This window comes from Cardiocondyla obscurior, linkage group LG12 (genome assembly GCF_019399895.1).
Source record: "Cardiocondyla obscurior isolate alpha-2009 linkage group LG12, Cobs3.1, whole genome shotgun sequence".
In the NCBI taxonomy this organism is placed as follows: domain Eukaryota; kingdom Metazoa; phylum Arthropoda; class Insecta; order Hymenoptera; family Formicidae; genus Cardiocondyla; species Cardiocondyla obscurior.
Window position 1 is genome coordinate 2148121 of NC_091875.1, and position 19599 is coordinate 2167719.

Genomic DNA, 19599 nt, shown 5'->3' on the forward strand with positions numbered 1-19599 from the left:
GTGCTGAAAGCGCTCGACTTTTGTACGAAATTGTCGGCGACCGTCGATTGTCTGCGAGCCGCGCGTACGTTGATGTATCTAATTCCAAAATTACGCCTCGAAAGCACGATAAAAATATTGCCCGTAAATATTTCCGTAAGTAACATACGTTTTACATTTAATGGGGCCCGATGACTCAATATCAATCGTGAACATGATACGTATTAGGTTTCCTTGGCAACGAGGAAGTTAACTCATGGCGAGAACGAGCGTGACTTACCCTGGCTCGTTTCAGAGTCGAAGCACCCGTCCCTCGTCGTCTCGTAATTGAAATTTACAAGTGATACGATTCGAGCTGAGAACAAAGCTCGTCAACTAAATTCAACGACTGAATTGTATAAGAAAAAGAGGAGAATGCTTTCCTCAAAAGCGAACGTGGCATTGGCACGGCTGAAAGAGATCGAAGAAAAGTATTTGAAGCGCAAAGAACAGAAATGGGAAAAGGTGAATATTAACATAAAGAAAAAAAAAAGAACAGCGTTTTTGGAAATCTACGGCGTGAAATAAACATTCTATCTATGCTAAAAAAATATATTATTGAACTTAAATGATACTCTTAGATTTTAATCTAAATAATTATAAATTATTAATTACATAATTTAGCAGCATTTTTTTTTAATGTACAATTAATATTTTTATTTCTAAATGTTAGATTTAGATATTTTAAATCATTAAAATATTTTTAGGAGCTGCAAAATTATTTGCAATATTAACATAATGTTTTGTAATTCTAGGATGAGGATAGTTCTATAAGCAGCATTTCGATAGTTTCTGTAGACAATTCTTTAAGAGAATTGAAGGAATCGCCAAGAAAAGTCATGAAACCTAAGCTCAACATAAAAATGCCAGATACTCGCTTTGAAGAACATAAAGAGGAAACAAGACTTTCGTCAAAGAGTGAAAAATCAACGTTAGATAAAGCAGACGCTTCTAAATCTTCAGCAGATGCCAGGGCTGATCTTGAAGTCGTAATGTCGTTAGATGATAAATTGCTAAGTTCCGTAGAAAAGCAAGAAAGTCTTAGTTCGGACATAGTGACAATTCAGGAGCATACTTTGATCGAAAGTATGCAAGATGATTCAGTGGCTTCATCTAAATCACTCTCGCATTCGAAAACACCGCGGCGAAACTTTTCCACGGCCAGGGATAGATCTTCCGGGCATGAGAAAATAAGAGCAGCCACGAGATTCGAAGAAGGAAGAGAGACTGACAAATCATCAGAAATCGCAAGGGGGAAAGCGTCATTCAATAATTTATCGAAACGACCAAGATTATCTAGAAAATCGAATGGGAAAATTTCCAGGGCACATATTGACCCGAAAAAACATTCAGGGGAGAATAAAACGATCGAAAAAACATCGAAAGAAATGGACTTTAAATTTCGAGATGTTACGGATGAAACAGAATCTCGCGATAGCGTTATCGAAGAGTCAATTGATACGATGGAGGATGGAAGTGAAATTATTTCAGAGCTATCCAACGCCGACCAAAACTCCATGGCCAAAATCGATGACTTTGTTCTTGAAGGTTCTCCACATTTAGCTGATGAAAACAGTTCGAGCAGCTCAAGAAGTTTAATGGAAAATGGATATACAAATGATACCTTCGAGAACATTTCAAGCTCGACCGTTCGATCACAGCACGAGGAAACGGTTGATAGAACGGGATATAACGTAAAAAAAATCAATGTTGCAGAACACAGATCTTATCAAGACAGTACCGAGAAACATAGGTAATTAACATATGATAATTATTAAACAATTGCGCAACCATTTTGTTAAAAGATACATTTCCTTCATTAAAAGTTTAACGTTTATTGTTGGTTTTAATAACTTAAGTTTATTTTTATAAAAATTCAGATATAAATAATTGAGTTTTTTAAAAATAAGATACGTGATCTCGTCGTATATGTCGTGATCGTTATCAATGATTCATTATTACAAGCATGAATAGCGAGATGTCGATATTTTTAAAACGATTAAAATAATAACGATTTTGCGAAATATTTTCGGGGACAGATTAGTTAATCCGACACCGAAACCAAGAGTAACCAAGGTCGATCAGGGATCATCGAACTACGTTAGCGACTTGGAAAGCATCGTGGCAAATTCAGATAAAATTACCGTGCGTTCGATAAAATTGCCACAATTTGCCGGTTCGACTTCGGAGAATCAGAGAAGACGTTATCAGCATCGAGAAGCGTCGTTTCAAGACAAGAATGTTTCAAGTGGTAAAATGATTGAATGTTATAAGTAATCAATAATAAGGTTGGAAGTGGAGCTACTTCAATTTAGTGTTAAAAGAAATTATTTTGAAATAGAATTTTCTGAAAAAATTTAACGTTTAAATAAAATAAGTAATTTTGAGATTATCTAATTATATTGATATAAAATTTTTTCATTCTGAGACAACAAATTAAGTGAAAATTATTAAAGTTTTATTATTTGTTTAATGATATATAATTATAAATATTTATCGAACATACATAAAACTTTTTAATCGACAATTTTTATCGTTGTGATGATCTTAAGGCAATAATATACTCGATCTGACGAATCTTTTAGTCGGAAGTTCCAGTAAAAACACTTCAAATTCTTCAGAGTCGTCGACCGGCATCGTGACGAAGACAGATGAGAAGAAAAACTCCCCGAGGATAACTACTGCCCTGCAAAAAAGTGGCCGGAAAGAGCGTGGTGAGGCATCGAGCAGAGCAAGGGAACGTGCGATGATAGATGTCACCGGATTGCCGGTGACGAATGACGAAGACTCGATCAAGTCTGCAAAATCAAATTCGTTGTTAGAGGGAAGCGCAAAAGGAAGAGAATATGTTTCCGGAGAGAGCCTGGATCAACGTGTTTCACAGGACGTCGAATGTGTGCTGAAAAAATCGCACGAAGTTGCAACCAAGAAATATGCCAACTCAACAACTGTGACGAAAGCATCGAAAAGCTTTTACGACAACAAAATTGTGTCTGAAATCCAGAATGCACCGAAAACAAGAAAAATAACAGAGAGAGAAAGAAACGAAAACTACCTCTCTTCAGAAAGGAATAAAATGGTAAGTATGATATTTTCTAAATAAATAATGTCTGATTTCTTTAGATAAAAATTTTTTGAAATTATTTTTCTATTATTCTTTGCTTTATAAATTTTTATTTTGAGATTACATATAATTAAATGTTAAATCTAATTTAGAAATATAATAAAGGCTTAAATTTTTAACTGATATATTTTTGTAATTTTGAGAGGTTATTACATAATGTATATTTTGGCAAGAAAAAGTTACTACTTTGTAACCTTTAAATTCTAATAACATTTTCTAGTCTAATCATAATCATGAATGCAACATGAAAAAAGAGAAGAAAAAGACGAGAATAATGAATTCGAAGACAGTCGGAACTCGTAATAGTACCGGAAATTGTAAGGAAGACAAAGTTTTGAAGTTAGACAAGAAACAAATGCGCGGACTTCGGAAACAGATTGCTGAACTGCGACTACAACAAGAACGGAAAGACCTCCAAAAATATCTACACGAATTGAAGGACTTAAGACCAGAATCAGGCTCTACACAAAGTTATTTTAAACCTTTGGAATTTCCTAACGTCGCAGAATTTATGCAGCCTGGTAATTTTAACAAAAATATCTTTCAAATTTTTTTTTTATTTATAATAAGTACGATTATTTATTGATAATTAAAATATCAACTATAATGTTTTTTTTTTATAATTATTTTAGTATATTTTTCAACGATAAATAATCGGCAATTATTGTACTGCTTGCTTAGGTGTTTATCTTTAAATAGAAATTCCATTTTATGCACCTTAAAATTCCGTTTTATGTCATCTTAACGCGGTCGAAGTGGTAAGTCGTACCGCGGTGAATGCACCGACAATTGCGACTCTAGCATTGAATGGAAGGAATCTGCATTGTATTGAAACAATGAGAACTATAGACCGATAATAGTGTAGGAACGTATGACGAATGTATTAAATTCATTTCACATTTAAATAGAGGCATTATGCACAAATGTACATTTACATTTATTCAAAATATATTTTTAAATATATTCTACACATATATATTTGGAAAATAACTAATGTTTATTTCAGATGACTTGGAATCGAAGCCGGACGATCAATTTCGAGAGAGAGTTTTGGCGATCAGACGTTGGTTGAAGGATCAGTACGTCCTGTATCGAGACTACTGTACTATGGCGCAAGCGATCAACGCTCACTACGTTCCCACAACGTTGGACGATGCCAAAAAGGTCTGTGCCTTTCTTTTCCTACGGTTTGACTATTTATCGTTTGTCACCTAAGAATATTACTGAGCAACTTCATCGATTACCTAATGCAATAAGGCGAGCCGTACAATAACAAACGCACTGTTCACACGAATGGAGAATAATTATTTCATACCAAGAAAATATATGCAATCAGAAATCGTTACTAAAAGCCTTTGCAGTTTGTTAGATTGAAATTAAAATTGTGCTATTTTTGTATAGTAATTTTTTTATATATCAACTTGTAGGTACTGCAACAACTGCATTAATGAGTTTTATTAAAAGCACTATTATGTTACACGGAATATAGGACTTTATTAAAAATCTCTCTTGAATGAGATAAACTTGGAACGTTATTACGTCGCCTTACGTCGTCTACGTCATAAATCGATGTAACGTGTAAAGCAGCTCGTGTAATCAATGTAATAAAAGCATTGCAAGTTCCCTGACGTAATGACGTTTAAAATAGCGGGTGCGCAATGACGTACGGGGGAGACTGCGTCATAATATTCACTAAGAACTTTTTGCGTATCGATTATACGCAATGTAGTTAAAAGAGGAAGGGTTGGAGAAATTCTTTCGCAAACCTAGGAAGTGTCTAGGCTTGTGTGTACGTTGACTTGTAGACAAGTGGGCGAGAGAGCACATTACGAGAACGGAGACAATGGAGACGCAATGAGGAACCAAATAAGGAAACGAATGTTTAACAGCGCAACTGTATAACCGCAAAAGCAGAACTTATCGAGAAAACTATGTCCGTCGTTGTCGGAAAATCTTTTAATAAAATAAAGGAGAGATACGATAAATCTTTTAAACGATATAACAATTTATTTTTTATTTACAGGTAATACGTGAGCTGCAAAAGACGACGATTAAAACCAGATAGCATCAATACTCCAAAGAATGAAAATGCGTGCACCCACTGCCCGCAACTGATTCAAGTCTGTTACGATCCACTGTCGGATTTGGATGCCTCGCAATAACAAGTAATTGAGATTTAGCTCTTTCTCATTAATTTCTATTAAAATGCAGATTTAAGGAACACATGTTAGTCATAATAACGTAACTTTACTTAAGGATGGAACTTTTTTTTAATTAGGTTTTTTTGCGCGATAGAATTCATATCAGATAATGGTTTTCTTAATGAAATCAAAACCGAGGTTTCTCCTTTATGCAATTTCTAAGCTGGCTGTGCAATGTACGAGGTATTTCCGGTGTGTTGTGCGAATGTTGTTGTGAAACTTTGTGAAAATCATTCACACATCACGCCGTTTTTATATGAATTGCCGAACAAAATAAAATTCGTCGTCGTGAAGGCATAAAAGGATATATTAAGAGATGACGCAGACAATTCGCTAAAGATACGAGTAGCAGCGTAACTTTTGTTAAGATTTTAAAAGCTCTGATTTCAACATTTATTTCGACGTTCTTAGGCTACTTAAAAAACAAGACATTTTTTTAAAAATCAATATTTACAAAAAAATTAAGTTTTTAAAATGCATATTTAAATACTCCCTCATACAAATACTATTTTAAAACGAGCATTTTATTGAAACATAAAACAAATAGTGCTTCAAACGATAGTATCTCCGCTAGCTTTTATTTCACATAATATTTCAAGTAACATTTCAAGTTTCCTAAGAAAAGTTGCCAAAAAGTTACAACAATCTCGAATCGGGATGCGATTGCATTTGAACAAAGCGCGCGGTTGCGTTTTAATGTACAGTGAGAACTTCGTTATTTTTAGGCGAACTTCATGCGTGTCGACCGTGCGGAGGGCAGCCCTGCGCAGAGGGGCGCACGCGCGGGGGCGGCGCAGTGGGGGGATTGCGCTTTCATTGACGCGGCGTTTCTCCCAACGCGATTCCGTAGTCTCGTATCAGTCTCACGACCGTTGGGACCTTGTTCGTCACCGAGTGCCGTTCAACCTCGAGCAAGCACCGATCCTTCGACTGGCGGACTCGACCAGTGCATCCCTCCCGAGTTTCGCGTGCGGCCAGGCACATTTGCGCGGTGCGATAACTTCTCGTCCGTTCTTGGCTGCGACGAGGCAAGCGGACGCCCAGGGAGCGCCGGCTTCCGGTAAGTCGATTTACGATAATTCGACGGCGGATGCAGTCGGAAAGGCGAGGGGTGAATCGATCGTCATTATTCTCCGCAAAAATTCAGCACCGGGTATCACGCCCGAGACGAGAATTTTCGTAAATTCAAATTACGCCGAGTGATGCGTCGCGGAACGACGGTGAGTTTTAGTCGATCTTCCACATGAAGTTAGTTGAGGAATAAGCCTATCTTTGTTGTCGCTATGAGACAAAACTTTTTTTTTTTTTTTAATTATTATTATTATTATTTCTTTTAACGATAAGGGACGTTTATATTTGATAATTCCGTTGAAAATGATGTCTCTGAGCGAAGTAGCGTTGCCAAATATTTACGACAGACGAGGAGAGAAAAATTCGACGAGGAAGTTAATTTATTCACCCCTTACCGGCCCTCTTCACCCGCCACGATATTATAACATATTCGAAATAACCAAGTTGAATCCTACGATTGTAACTTTCTTTGCACAAGCCTCGTAAGGCTTTTACCGAGATTACAATGTCGATTGGGGTACAATGAAATGAAAAGCGGCGCGAATATGTATGCTGATTTTATGGAAATTCGCGCGACCGGTTGAATGTTAAAAAGCGAACTCCAATTAGTGAGATGCCGCTTGCCGGTATGAAATTTTCTATCGACCGAAGTCGGAGGATGTAATTGCGATCGAAGGGGTCGGGAAAAGGGACGGGAGTTTGTGTTATTATCGAGAGTTGCAAATGTGCAGGGTCAATAGCACGTGAGATGCGCTGTCGTGTTAGAGACCCGATCGAGGAAAGCGATTCCGACTTACTTTGAACTTTAACTTTCATAAACGACACGGTTGAACATTTTTTCCGTGCCTGAACACAGAGGGAAGAAAGTGGCCAGGATTACACGGTAAATCCGAGTCCAATAACGGTAATATTCCAATCAATTGCAATTTTTAAGAAATAAAATTTAATAATAAAAATATTTCAACTTAAATAATGTAAATGACAATAATTTTTACTTACACATTACAACTTTTATACAAATTATCAATATATCAAAATATTAAAAAATCTTTTTTTAAACTAATGCATCAATTTTATAAAAAAAAAAAAAAAAAAAAATTTAAGACAGTAATAATGTAACGATGTTAAACTCATTATTGATGTAAATTCCAATTAAATGGATTTAAATATTTAATACTCTGACGATTGCTCTTACGCGTAGGCTCAGGGTCGAGATTTTAACACATAATCTCCGATTTTCGTCGTGACGTACGTAGGCGTAGATTTTAAGCGAAAGCGTGTCCCGCGGTGGGCAAAATCGGAGCACTCTCGCTTAGAAGCGCGGCCGGATTGTCTCTTTTGAGGTCTCGGCGCGCAAGGGATATCTATCCTCGGACAGGCGGTATCGAGGCTGCCGGTGTTCGCGGGGTACACGCGGCGTTATCGATGCACGCGATTTGTCAGCCCGAGGTCAGTCGTAGAGAGGTTTAAGATCACGCCGCGTGCAGCCGTGTTTTCTAATATCCGTTTCTACGGAGGCGACCCTAATGCGAGGGCTTTCTCCGCGAATCCCGAGGTACGCGAGTGTTCGTCCGCGAGATCGAAAACGCGAGATTGGATCTTACACGCGTACGAACAATTACGGAATTTCACCTGTCCTTTATTCGAACAATTAAATCGGCAAATGGAACGAAGAATGCAACGAAGTAATTTGATATTGAGATATAAAAAAGAAAAATTTGGATTATGATTAGCTAATTTATTTTAGCACAGTTTCCAGAGACGATTGCCTCGCTTTCTTAGGATTTAGAATTAGGATTAGAATTCATAATTTTGTCGAGGACCTTTCTTTCCTTTGTAAATTGTTATTGCCGAGCGATCCTTAATGATTCCACGCAGCGTGAAACTCGCGGCTGTCGCCGTTAGGTTCGCTCGTGTGTGACCCCTGACCTAAAAAATGCATGCTTGACCGATCTCCACGGACCCTCATTGTTGTGCGTTGATTTGCTGTGAGAGGGCCGAAAATGCTTGACCGAGTGGTTACCTTTCACCAAAAGATCAACGTTAATCAGCGCTAATCAAGTCTGATTCGGTTCGCGTTTTAACATACATGTAATTACATGGCAGTAACGTTAACTTCAATCGTGAATAATGAAATCCATCCACGTTAGATAATCCAACGTTATCGTGAGTTAAAAACAAATATTTCACCAATCGAGCATTACTATACATATATCAGTCTTGCAATCTGTTAAAGATAAAGAAAATGATAACTAGAAATTTAGCGCCAACTAAATATAATAATTTACTTTGAAAGTTAATTATCAATATTAATTAAAACATTTTTAGATAATAACTGACAAATTATATAATATCACGGATAACGTTAAATTAATTACGGTTGTAATCAGCTGCAATAAAATTACTTGACATTCAACGCGTTTTACATAAAAAGGCCGCGGTCTAGAGACAATATTTTTATTACATTTTCTTAAAGTTTTTCCGAGCACGTGGCGCTCAGAAAAACAAATTGCGACGCGCCGTTCATTTTTATAGGGTGTCCAGATTCATTGACCCCTGCGATAACAGGTGCCCTTTCGCGAAAGGTCGCTTTGCCAGATCGGCGATAAAACCGCGTATTATTAGCCGCGATAATCCCCGCGATATCGTTAATTACCGCGGGATGCCTCGCCTTTGTTCATCGCGCTGATCGATCTTGTCCGGTAACTACTTGGCCTTCAATAAAACTCACCCCGAAGGGATTTCTATGCAGGGTCGCCGTGCGGAAGAAGCGAGAGAATATTTTCACTCGCGTCGCATCCTCGACCCTTCGTTACGCTCGATCGATCGGCGCAATGTTATTTATAAATGTGCTCGTGAATGAAATTGAGAAAATACGCCGCTCGTTGACTACGATGCATGTGCCCACGCCTGTTTCACACTTGTTGTTACTTTATTCATTTTTCTTTTTTTTTTTTTTTTTTTTTTATAAATCGCAGTTATGTCATCTTATACGTTTTACTTCGATTTTTCAAGGATACGACTCTTTCGTCTTTAACGATACGAAAAGAAACTGCACGAAACGGATAAATAAAGTGAGACTTGTCTCGTAAAATTAGTCGCCATTGTTCGAACCGCCGTTCGTCCGTCAATAAATGATACGCCATCGCGAGTTTGCATAATTTTCTCGGGACCGCGCCTCGTCCACGTGATTCCTTCTATCTCCCTCGCGATCAACGATACGTTTACGCATCTCGTTTCGTCATTGGGGAAAAATCTTGTCCGCGAAGACGCGGAATCCTACCGTCTTGTCCTCGCGTTTCCGTCACGTCGCGAAGTCGGAGCCTTGAATAGAAAACGCCCGTGCCGATGCCTTGAGGATCCATTGTCTTCCTACGCTCTTACGCTCGTCCTTCTGTCTCGTTCCTGCTCTCCTTTTTTTTTTTTTTTTTACGCGCCGGAATCGGCATCGCGGAAACAAAGAACCGTATTCTCGACCGTGAAAGAGAAAACGACGTCGAGAATCAATCCCGATTTTCGTTACACGAAAAATCTGAAATGTGTAAATGAAAAAAATTTAATTGTACGTAATCTATAATCTTTCATAATTTTTTAGTAATTTTTATTTTTGAATATTAATTATTTAGTTTTTATTTATTTGTAACCGGACATTTTACGTAATCACTTGACTAGAAAATATTAAGTTGCACACGCTGCACGTATATTTATCTGAAGGTACTTACTCAACAATTTTTATTCGATTGGAATTATTTCATTTTGCAATTTTCTTCCACTCTTTGTTTCTTTCTGTGAAGTGCCTTTATTAAAGTAACTACTCGTCACTTCGCGGCCTTGATATAAACGAGTTTTTCCTGGACATTTTGCAATCGCGAGGCAATGTCGTTTGCTACGCGATCGCAAATGTGGCTTCCCTTCCGGTCAACGAAGCCAGCCGGATATTGGCGCGGCCAAAGTAGTGAGTCACGCTTGTATTTAGTGGGGTGGGTTTATGAGGGTGTGCATAATATCGTGGACGAAATTGATCAGCCCCCGAAGGATACTTAGTAGTTACTATTCGGTGCAAACGATCTCGTCATTCGGCCTTCGATCAATACCCTGATGAGCCTAGAAAGCTATTCTTCTATTTGATCTTGTTGCTTTAGGAAACGTGATTTTTGCATTATTATTATTATTATTTATTTGGGAAAAATATAAAAATTAAGACATTAAAAGTAAAATATTAGTAATATTTTTATAATAATTTTTTAATCATTTATAGTCATTATTTGTTATTTATATAAGTGGAAATTAGGTCCGAGTTCCCGTTTCGTAATCCAACTTTTAATCTACATTACCTGTTTAGACCGCGTCGAGATTTAATGAAAATTGAAATATTGAACTACTATCGGAACGATCAAAATCGTTGGGATTAGCTAATACGGCTCGAGTATTGCAATTAGAACGGCTTGAGACTTGAACTGAAATGCGAACGAACGGGACAACTGAAACGCTCGTTGGAAGCGAAATCTTTTTGTTTTTCCGACGAACCTCGGTCTTTTCTACTTCTCTCAAGTTTTCAAAGAGTCCGCCTAAAAATACGACACGGCTCGTTAAGAGAAACAGAATTCTCTTCGTTCTTCGTTTCCCGCGATTCGCCATCGAGACTCGGGAGTCGTCGATTACTTGAATTACAATAATTTCTCACATATTTTTCATACGTGACGTCGCGCGAATATAATAACGTTTCGCAACACAAAAAGAAAAAAAAATTGTTTTTAATTAAACATCGCGTATAACGTTCCCTCGTAATTATCCTTCAAATTGCTCAACTCTTAAAGAAGATCGACGGCTTGTTTATTCAGTCGGGCAAGAGTCTCTCGAAAATAAATTTCCAAAGTTTCTTGCTTCGGAAATTAATGTTCGAATTTGCGAAAGTAACATTTACCGAAGGCCCCGAACGCGCGTTAGTCATTGGAATAAACCATAAGGGACGAGAGAAAAGAAAGAAAAAAAAAGATATGAGGGAGAATGCGCGAATAGACGGTAGATGAAGAAAAAGAAAAAGCAAGCAACAGTCATATCCGAGAATGACTAAACAGAGATCAGAGTCGAGACGAAGCTGCGGCTGCAGCTCGTGGGAGCGTCGCTCGTTCTTTAACCGTCTAGCTCTTCGTTAGGATATAAAGTGCACGCCAAGTGCATCGGAAGTCCCGCACTTTCTCTCGATTATAGATTCCCCGTTGAATTTCGAGCCGATCCATCATCACTGAAAATTTTATGGGATGATCCCTAATTGCGGATGCGGTTAATTGGAAATTCAGAGACAACAGGAAATAATTAATCAGGGAGATAATTGCTACTTGAACGAGTTAAATTTTGCAATCGAAAGAAAATAACGTCCCGCTTTTGAGAGATGTAACGAGGCTTATCACGAAAATCTTAATTTTTTTTAAAACCCTTCGCGAATTTCGTCTTATTTTATTCCGTACAATGAGTCGAAAATAATTTTATTTTATTTTATTAATTAATTAATTAATTTTTTTTATTGCAAAATGTTTTATTAAAAATTTTATCAAACGTTTATTTTATATATTAATTTAAAATTTTGAAGAAATTTTAATTTGAAGCATTTTAGACATTTCCGTGCGCTTCTTGTTTCCTTTTCGTAAAAGAAATCGGCGATGTTGTTTACGCGGCAAATGAAAGTAAACGCGCCGCGTAAGACTCCGGAGTTTATGAACGCATCTTCGCAGGTGATCGCAGCTTCATGTCAAACGGACGTAAATTGTTATGCGCAATGAGTGCATTCTGCTATTTCTGCTTCGTGCGCGAGATAAAAGGAAACGAACGTGTCGGGCGCGAAAGGCAGAACGACGTTTCCGGAAGAAATACGAATTTCTTCGTTCGATAATTTCATTCTGATGTAAATCGCACCCTGGCTTTTTCCTAATTACGCACTATATTGCACGTTTTTTTTTTATTAGCGCGGCTTGGACTTTATCTTGATCGAATTTCGCACACTTTATCACCTCGCGCTTCAGCCCGTCGCGAATCAACGTATATCACTCGACCCAACTCGACAATTAGCTTAATTAAGAAGGGATTTAATTTAATTATTAATTAATAAAATATCCATGATTCTTTCTTTAAATTTGTAAATATTTTACTTCGCGGAACAAACGCCACGCGTCACCTATTCCTTTCGATTCAGCTAATTAAATATTTGAAAACGTTTGAAATCACGAAGCAGGAAATTGAATGAAAGCCCGGCTTTCTTTCTGCATTCTTATATCTATCAGTACTATCTCAAAACCAATTCTACATCCTTTTTGTGTAACGTTCGCAAACGTAACCGTCGCGTTCCACGCTTCGAACTATTATAATCAGTATTTCTATTATCATTTCTTCGGCGTAAGTTTGCTCGCTCATCGAACACGTTTACGAGTGAAAAACCTTCGGCCGTTAGGTTTATTCTGGAAATGCGAGAAACGCAATCGTTTCCGGTAATTTCTGCGCACGATAGCTCGAACCTCTGCCGCCGGTTTCGGCCCCGCGATTCCACTTATCGTCCGTTTTATGCGAGATTCGATTCGTGCAGACGGATAGTTAGGGCCGAGGAAGCGAGAAGGGCAGCGCGCCGGGACCCGTGGACCAAGGTGATCCAGTGCGAAAGCGAGAGGACCGCTTACCGGCCGCGAGGAGATTGACAGGGAAAAAAGAGAGAAAGAGGGGCGAAAAGAAGGCGACGTCGGTGCAAAGAACCTGCGGGATCACGGGTGGATGATTGGGGCCCTCTGCATCGCGAGCCAAGTGTATCATATCGGCGTGCAAATGTCACGGCAATCGGTCGAGAGCTCACGCGAGACAGGGAGAAACAGCCGAGCCGATCGGTAACGACGGGGTAATTAACGGTGATTAGTAGCGGGGTGGAGGGAGGAAAGAAATTCGCGATACGCCGCGTCGGAATCTTTGATGAAAAAAACAAAAAAAAAAAGAAAAGTGACGAAATGGCGAGCAAAAGTGTTATTGAAGAGCGGTTATTCGCACGATTCGCGCGTGTTCTCGAAGCGCTTTTTTTTTTTTTTCCTTCCGCCGGCATCAGCGGTAGATTTCTCGAAAAGCCGCCGGGCGCGAGTCCGTGACGAGCGGCCGGTCATCGAAATGGGCGTATATACCTGTGGGAACGTATTCACGGATCCTCTCTTCGGCTGTTCAGCCAGTGGAACTGGGAGAAACTACCGGACACGTCGCGCATCTTGGGTAACCCGGCGTCGTGTCGTAATACCTATGCTGCCGTTCGAGTGCAGTCGAATGTGTACAGTTGTATCGAGAACGATATCTAGCATTAAGCTCTCTCGTTCTCGGCGTAGGCGCCGCGAAAGCCGATTACGAGAGAAAAAAAAAAAGAAAAAAAAGTTGTACGTATATAAATATATATATATATTTTTTTTTTCTTAATTTTTCTTTAATAATTTTACAAATTTTTTCAAATTAAGTTTAAAAAGAAAGAGACGCTGCAACTTGAAGGATTAAAAGGAAATTGTATAAAATAAAAATTCTATTCGATTTTTGTCTTTAATTAAAATTCACGCCGCATAGGAATAGGCAAACGAACGAATACGTGGCTGTTATTTTAAGACGCTACTGTAACTCGCATAAATTCATCAATGTTTCCCAGCGAGCGGGTGCGATAAATCTCTGACAAAGACGGTATATAAAGAAATAGTTAATGACATCGAAACGCGGATGAATTATCGATAGTAAAATAAAAAAGAAAAAAGAATTATCATTAATTATGAAAATATTTTTATTTTATGTATTTAATTGGTTTTTTTTTTTTTTTTCTTTACTTCTCAGAAGCACTTACATAAACCTATACATTATGTATCACGGTTTTGCCGCGCCGCAACTCGAAAAGTTTAAGGAAAGTACTCTCGGTCGTGTCGCATCGCGGCGTTTATTGCAATAACAGTAAACCAGTGGTGGAATCGGTTACTATCCCCCGTTCGTGCCAGCACCGACGGCGCTTTTAACGATTTCGCGATGCCGGCGCGCGTTTACAAATTTTATAGCCTCCGTATCTCGCGGCGCGACCGTTATAAGGCCTGGGTGAGAGAAGCGCACCGGACGATAAAGTTATGAAATTTTATTCGCGCAAGCCAATCGCGATTATCTCCATTTATTGTCTTTTCGATTGCGTTGCGCAACTTGCGTCGCTCTATCGCCCGTATTACGCGCAATTATTCCGCCGAAATTACGCTAAATGATACGTTGATACACGCGGACTGAAATGAGAGGCTGGGTCCGTGAGAGGATCCACTTCTCTCACGGGCTTCGGAAGCGGCTGAAGATTGATTGCGTTCAAGAGACACAACCGATCACTGAGTGCTCAGTGATCGGTTGTTTCTTCTGAATGCGTTCATTATATTTTTACTCGACATATTTCTTTCCTTAATTTTTTTTTTTTTTTTTTTTGTGTTCGGGAAATTTTATCTTGCTTCTCTCAGTTCTCGAGCTGCGCTTTCAAGTATTTAGTCGTTGGCGAGCGTTTACGCGCAAAATCCACGAGATGAGCTCGCGTTCTCGCGGCATATCCGACACGTGTACGCACGTGTCGATAGTCGCGGACGGTTCGTTTTTCTTTGTGGTTTTGCCGCTGTCAGGGTGCTCCTGCAGCGTGCAGGATGACACGGGGACAGGCCAACGGGAATCTCGACGCGAGCAAAGACCGCCCGCTCGCTGTTTGCGCGCCGCAGGTTGCATAACGGTCCACGCAGCATCCAGGGTATGCAGTGTCCGACACCGGGAAGAAGGAACCGTGTCGAGGCGACACGCGCGTATAAACTGTAATAAAAATTTCGCTAATTTTATTCCCCGAACGGTCTTGAAATTTTTGTCTTGAGGGGGAGGGAGGAAGAAGGAGATTTTTAATTGGAAAACTTGAATTATTTTCTCGCGAGCGGATAAACAATTAATCGCGAATAAAGCTTGATCTTCGCCGTGATATTCTGCGTGGTGAAAGTCAGACTGAAACCTAATAGCAAATGTGTCTATGTATGCATTATTAATACGTGATTTGACCTAATAATCGCGTAATGAATATATTTGCGTGTACGCTTATGCGTAACGCTTGTCACATGCCGTTTCGCGAAGTATATAACCAGTTAACCGTGCGCGTTACTTCATTTCGCGACTTTTACCGGTCGCCAAATTGCAAAGCCATATGCGTAAACGGCTCGTCATCGCAAACTCGCTTACCTTGATGAGCTCGAAATTGTGCTCGCGTATTAATTTAGCGGAGGTCGCGATTGGATGGGACGCGATCGCTATTGAATGCGAATTGTAACTCGTCGGTTAATAACCCTGGCGTTTAGTTCTACTTTTGCATAGATTGTTGTTCAATATCGACGCGACGCAGCTCAAGAAGCAAATCTTACTTGAAACATTATAAATTATAAATACAAGGTTTACGAGAAATCCTTTCTAATTACTGACAATGGTACGACTTGTGTTTGCTCGAGTGACTTGTAATGTCATAGAATTTCCACAAATTGTACGACGATCTCGCTCGCTAACGCGTTGTCTGCTTAAATCAAGGTGAAATTGCGCACCGTGGTGTGTGCGGGCCTCGATGGATTCATTATAATTCACCGACCCAGCCAACCGGAACCTCGCGACAGTTCGTTAACGTGGGAAACAGTGGCTTGTAACTTGACAGGGAGCGAATTCAAGGATACCTCTCTCGGTTAATAAAAAAAAAAATTTTTTCTTTTTTAATACACATATATATATACGAAACAATTGGTTTTGCTTGACGATATCTCGATACAACAAAAGTCGTTCGGAACTAATTACTTCGCGTTTGCTTTTCTTTCAAAGTAGAAGAAACGTTGGCGAGGAATTAAGATTTCGCGGATGATCGGAACTGGGATATGTTATAAGAGGTTGATGATCGTCAGGATGAATTCCGTGAAGCATTGGCCAGTCGACTCGTGTGGCCGGTGGTCGATGGTCGAACGGTACCACATAGAAACGCGCGACGACTTAAGTCCCTCTTCTCTCTCCGTCTCCCCGATCTCCCTCGTTGCGTGTTACTCTTTGAGTCTCCTTTAAAACCTCGTCTACTCGGTGAGGTTCTCGCCAAGGTCCGATTCGTGTCCGACCGCAAACGACTTCCTTCGCGAAAGCACGAAAGCCGCTTGTCGTTTCCACCTTTTCCACGCGACAATATTGTCGCGCGGCGGCCCGAGGTGCTTGTCTCCACTTTCAATTAATCTTTCGAGTACGTTGAACTATCGCGAGGAGCTCTTCGGTTCATCATTGCGCGTCGTTGCCGCTAATACTTGACGAGATTAACGTGATTTCTGTCTTTCGCGGCAATTTATTATGTCGTTACAGCTCCCTCGAAACTGAACGTCTCGTTATTTCCTCGGTACGCTTGCAAATTACCATCGAATTATCAACGATAACTAACTAAAACAGCGATTCATTGTATTATCGATACTTAAACTTTTTTTTTTTACGTATAAAATTATTCATTGAAATATCCGAACGCAGGGAAGTCAAATACGAAGGCGAAATATTTTTGCGCTAGACAGATGTTTGCACGTGTCTCATTGCTTTTTTTAATTACGCCGATATATGTCGTCGGCTCGAGGCGCGTGCCTCGTATTTTTTCTTTTTTTTTTGTACTACATCCTTTACCGTGGTATCACCGCAGATGAATCCCGAGCCCGTCAAGAATGGAGAAACACCAGGAATTTTTTCCGTCAGCATTAAATTTTCATCAGACGCAATTAAATTCGTATCACTCCAGTGACGGGACTTCTGCGAAGGGGACGCGAGAGAGGACGCGAATAAAGCCACCGTAGGATCATTAAAAGTTATACGCGTCTCGTCAACCGCTTGTTAATAAAAATGCCTGCCGGTTGCAATAAAATTAAGATAAAAGCGCCTCCAAATTCGCGCGATTGATCGTTCGGCGCGAATGCATAATGCCTATCGCGGCGGCCGCTGACTGGCATAAAGGACTACGGTATTCGCGAAATGCAGATGTTAGTCGAAGCAGAACCCGAAGAGAAAGAGCATAGAACTTTTTATTGATTCGCGCGTGAAATACCAGGTTTAGAGTCGCTTCTCTCGGCGCTTTTGAAGGGATTCGAATGCATTTCCATTGAAATATGAAATACTTATGCTCTTCTGAAGTTTTACGAGTGACGGGAGAATGTATAAACTTTGAAAGCCCTAAAAGGTATCGTGAAACAGGAAGAGAAGACTGTTTGCTGTGCATTCTTTTATATTAATGCGACTCTTTGTCTTGTACATGAATTTAATTTATCATTGCGTAGCTTATTATTATTATTATTATTTTTTTTTTTTTTTTGCGAATTTACGAACAATAAGGTATTTATAAAATTATTATAATTATAGTATGTGTGGCGTTGAAAAATGTTTTTAAGACAATTACGTCTTACACAATATTAAAAAACTACCTCACTTTCATACATTAAGGGCACTCGCTTTGTAAAAAATCTCAAAGACTCGGACTTTCTGATTCCATTTACGTGCAACAACCTAATAGTTTATCCGCGCGATTCAGGGTCCAGTTTAAAGAGAGATGGAAAGATGTTCGTTCCGCGGAATGACGGGAGGGGAAAGAAAAAGATCCGGCGAGTCAAGGATCTAGCGGGATGACTCGCGACCTCGATGATGCGCGTCCTCGACAATTTGCGTCCTTGATTCGACCAGGTTGATGATTTAACGAGCCGCGTACCGCGCGATCTGCGAAATCTGGATTCATTCCCGGCGATGACACGCGCGATTGTCGGGTTACGCGGTGTCGGCCGTGTTCTTGCAACAGCTTTAATTAGAAAGGATGAAATCGGTGCAAAATACCCGGGCGCGGAAATAATAAGAATAAATTTGCTTCGGGAATAATACGGAGGATGCGTGACATAATCAGTAAACGACATCCTTTAAGTATCGCCTTTTCTGGCGTTACGTAAACGTTTTCTTTTTTTTTTTTTTTCAACGAAAGTTTCAGGAATATACAAGCGCATATTGAAACTAATATAATATTCGATATATGAAAATATTTTTAGATTAATTTTAATTACGATTCAATTTACTTTCCATCTTGTTTTTAATAATTTTTTGAAGCAATCTTTGTTTTTTTTTAAGCCCGTGCTTTATCGTTCTGCGAAAAGATTAAATTTCTCAAACTCGCCGACGTTGATTCCCATACTTAAATGCCGCGTTAAGTTCATTTTTTCGAAAACTTTCGCGCATTTTACTGAAGATCTATCGCACGGCTCGAAGCGGTGTGCAAATGCTCGGACGTCGTTTATTTTCGAAATATATATTCTGCCGGGGACGGAAGGCAATTTATTACAACTCGTTCGCGCCGATATTCTTACCGGAAGCCCGCGGCTGAATTAATACGCGGGCGAGAAAGGGCAGACGGGCACTTCGAGAAACGCCATTTGTCATCCCGGCTTATCTGCGCTGGTTTTCCCGCGGGGAGAAAATTATAAATGCATTTTCATTGCGCGCCGCGCTATTGTATCGCAAATCGAGGCCGTACGGAGGTCTATTAAATCGCGAGGATTTAGAAAAGAAAGGATGGAAAGTTGTGCCGCGCGATGGAAGGATCGTGTACTCGGGGATCACAGCGGGTCGTTCGTTTGTCTCGCGAGCGCAATCGTCACGCAATGCGAGAAACGGATTACACGTTGGGAAAAAAGAATAAAAAAAAAAAAGGTGTAGCGAAAACACCTGCGAGGCCAAGTTCGCACCTGCGAATGCGACAGACACGAAGATTAAACTGATAACATTAAATTAAAAAGAAATGAGAAATGAACGATGAGCTAATGACGTGCATGTGTTCATTTAAATTAAATTTAAACCAGTTGATTGGTTTAAATATTGTATAATTATTATTAAAGCGTTGATTGTAAAAAATTATTGAAATCATTATTCAACGCGCTTGGCGACATTTTTTTTTATTATTAATTTCTTTTTTAATTTTTTATTCATCAATACGTGGCTAATCGAGCCAGGTTCGGTTCGAGAAAGCTGCAGCTCGATCACGTCATCCGAATCCCGCGGGATCGTAACGGCGTAAATAAATAAATTAGAAAATTGCGCGCGAAAAGAGCTCGGACCTCCTGTCACTCGCGGCAGCGGCGGCTGCAATCGACTGATAAG

At 39.6% G+C, this 19599-nt stretch overlaps 2 protein-coding genes across 5 annotated transcripts in view; both read left to right on the forward strand.

Annotated features, from left to right (window-relative positions):
• LOC139106827 (transcriptional regulator ATRX) lies at positions 1 to 6204 on the forward strand. Of its 4 annotated transcripts, XR_011546432.1 has the most exons (9): positions 1 to 135; positions 208 to 483; positions 774 to 1771; positions 2058 to 2269; positions 2604 to 3097; positions 3363 to 3663; positions 4149 to 4306; positions 5166 to 5307; positions 6069 to 6204. XR_011546432.1 is itself a non-coding variant. In XM_070663823.1 (8 exons), exons 2-8 carry the CDS (start codon positions 394 to 396, stop codon positions 5205 to 5207), a joined length of 2295 nt encoding a protein of 764 aa, XP_070519924.1. In that variant the 5' UTR covers positions 1 to 135; positions 208 to 393; the 3' UTR covers positions 5208 to 5868. The 4 variants fall into 4 exon arrangements, 3 of the variants coding, with proteins under 3 accessions (XP_070519924.1, XP_070519923.1, XP_070519925.1); XM_070663823.1 differs by lacking the exon at positions 6069 to 6204 and having other exon boundaries at positions 5166 to 5868; XM_070663822.1 differs by lacking the exons at positions 5166 to 5307; positions 6069 to 6204 and having other exon boundaries at positions 4149 to 5153.
• Positions 6205 to 19599, forward strand: part of LOC139106850 (uncharacterized) — a 24181-nt gene continuing 10786 nt past the window's right edge. The window contains exon 1 of the mRNA XM_070663873.1: positions 6205 to 6403. The gene's annotated coding sequence lies outside the window, so the exon portion shown is untranslated. The remainder of the gene's footprint in view (positions 6404 to 19599) is intronic.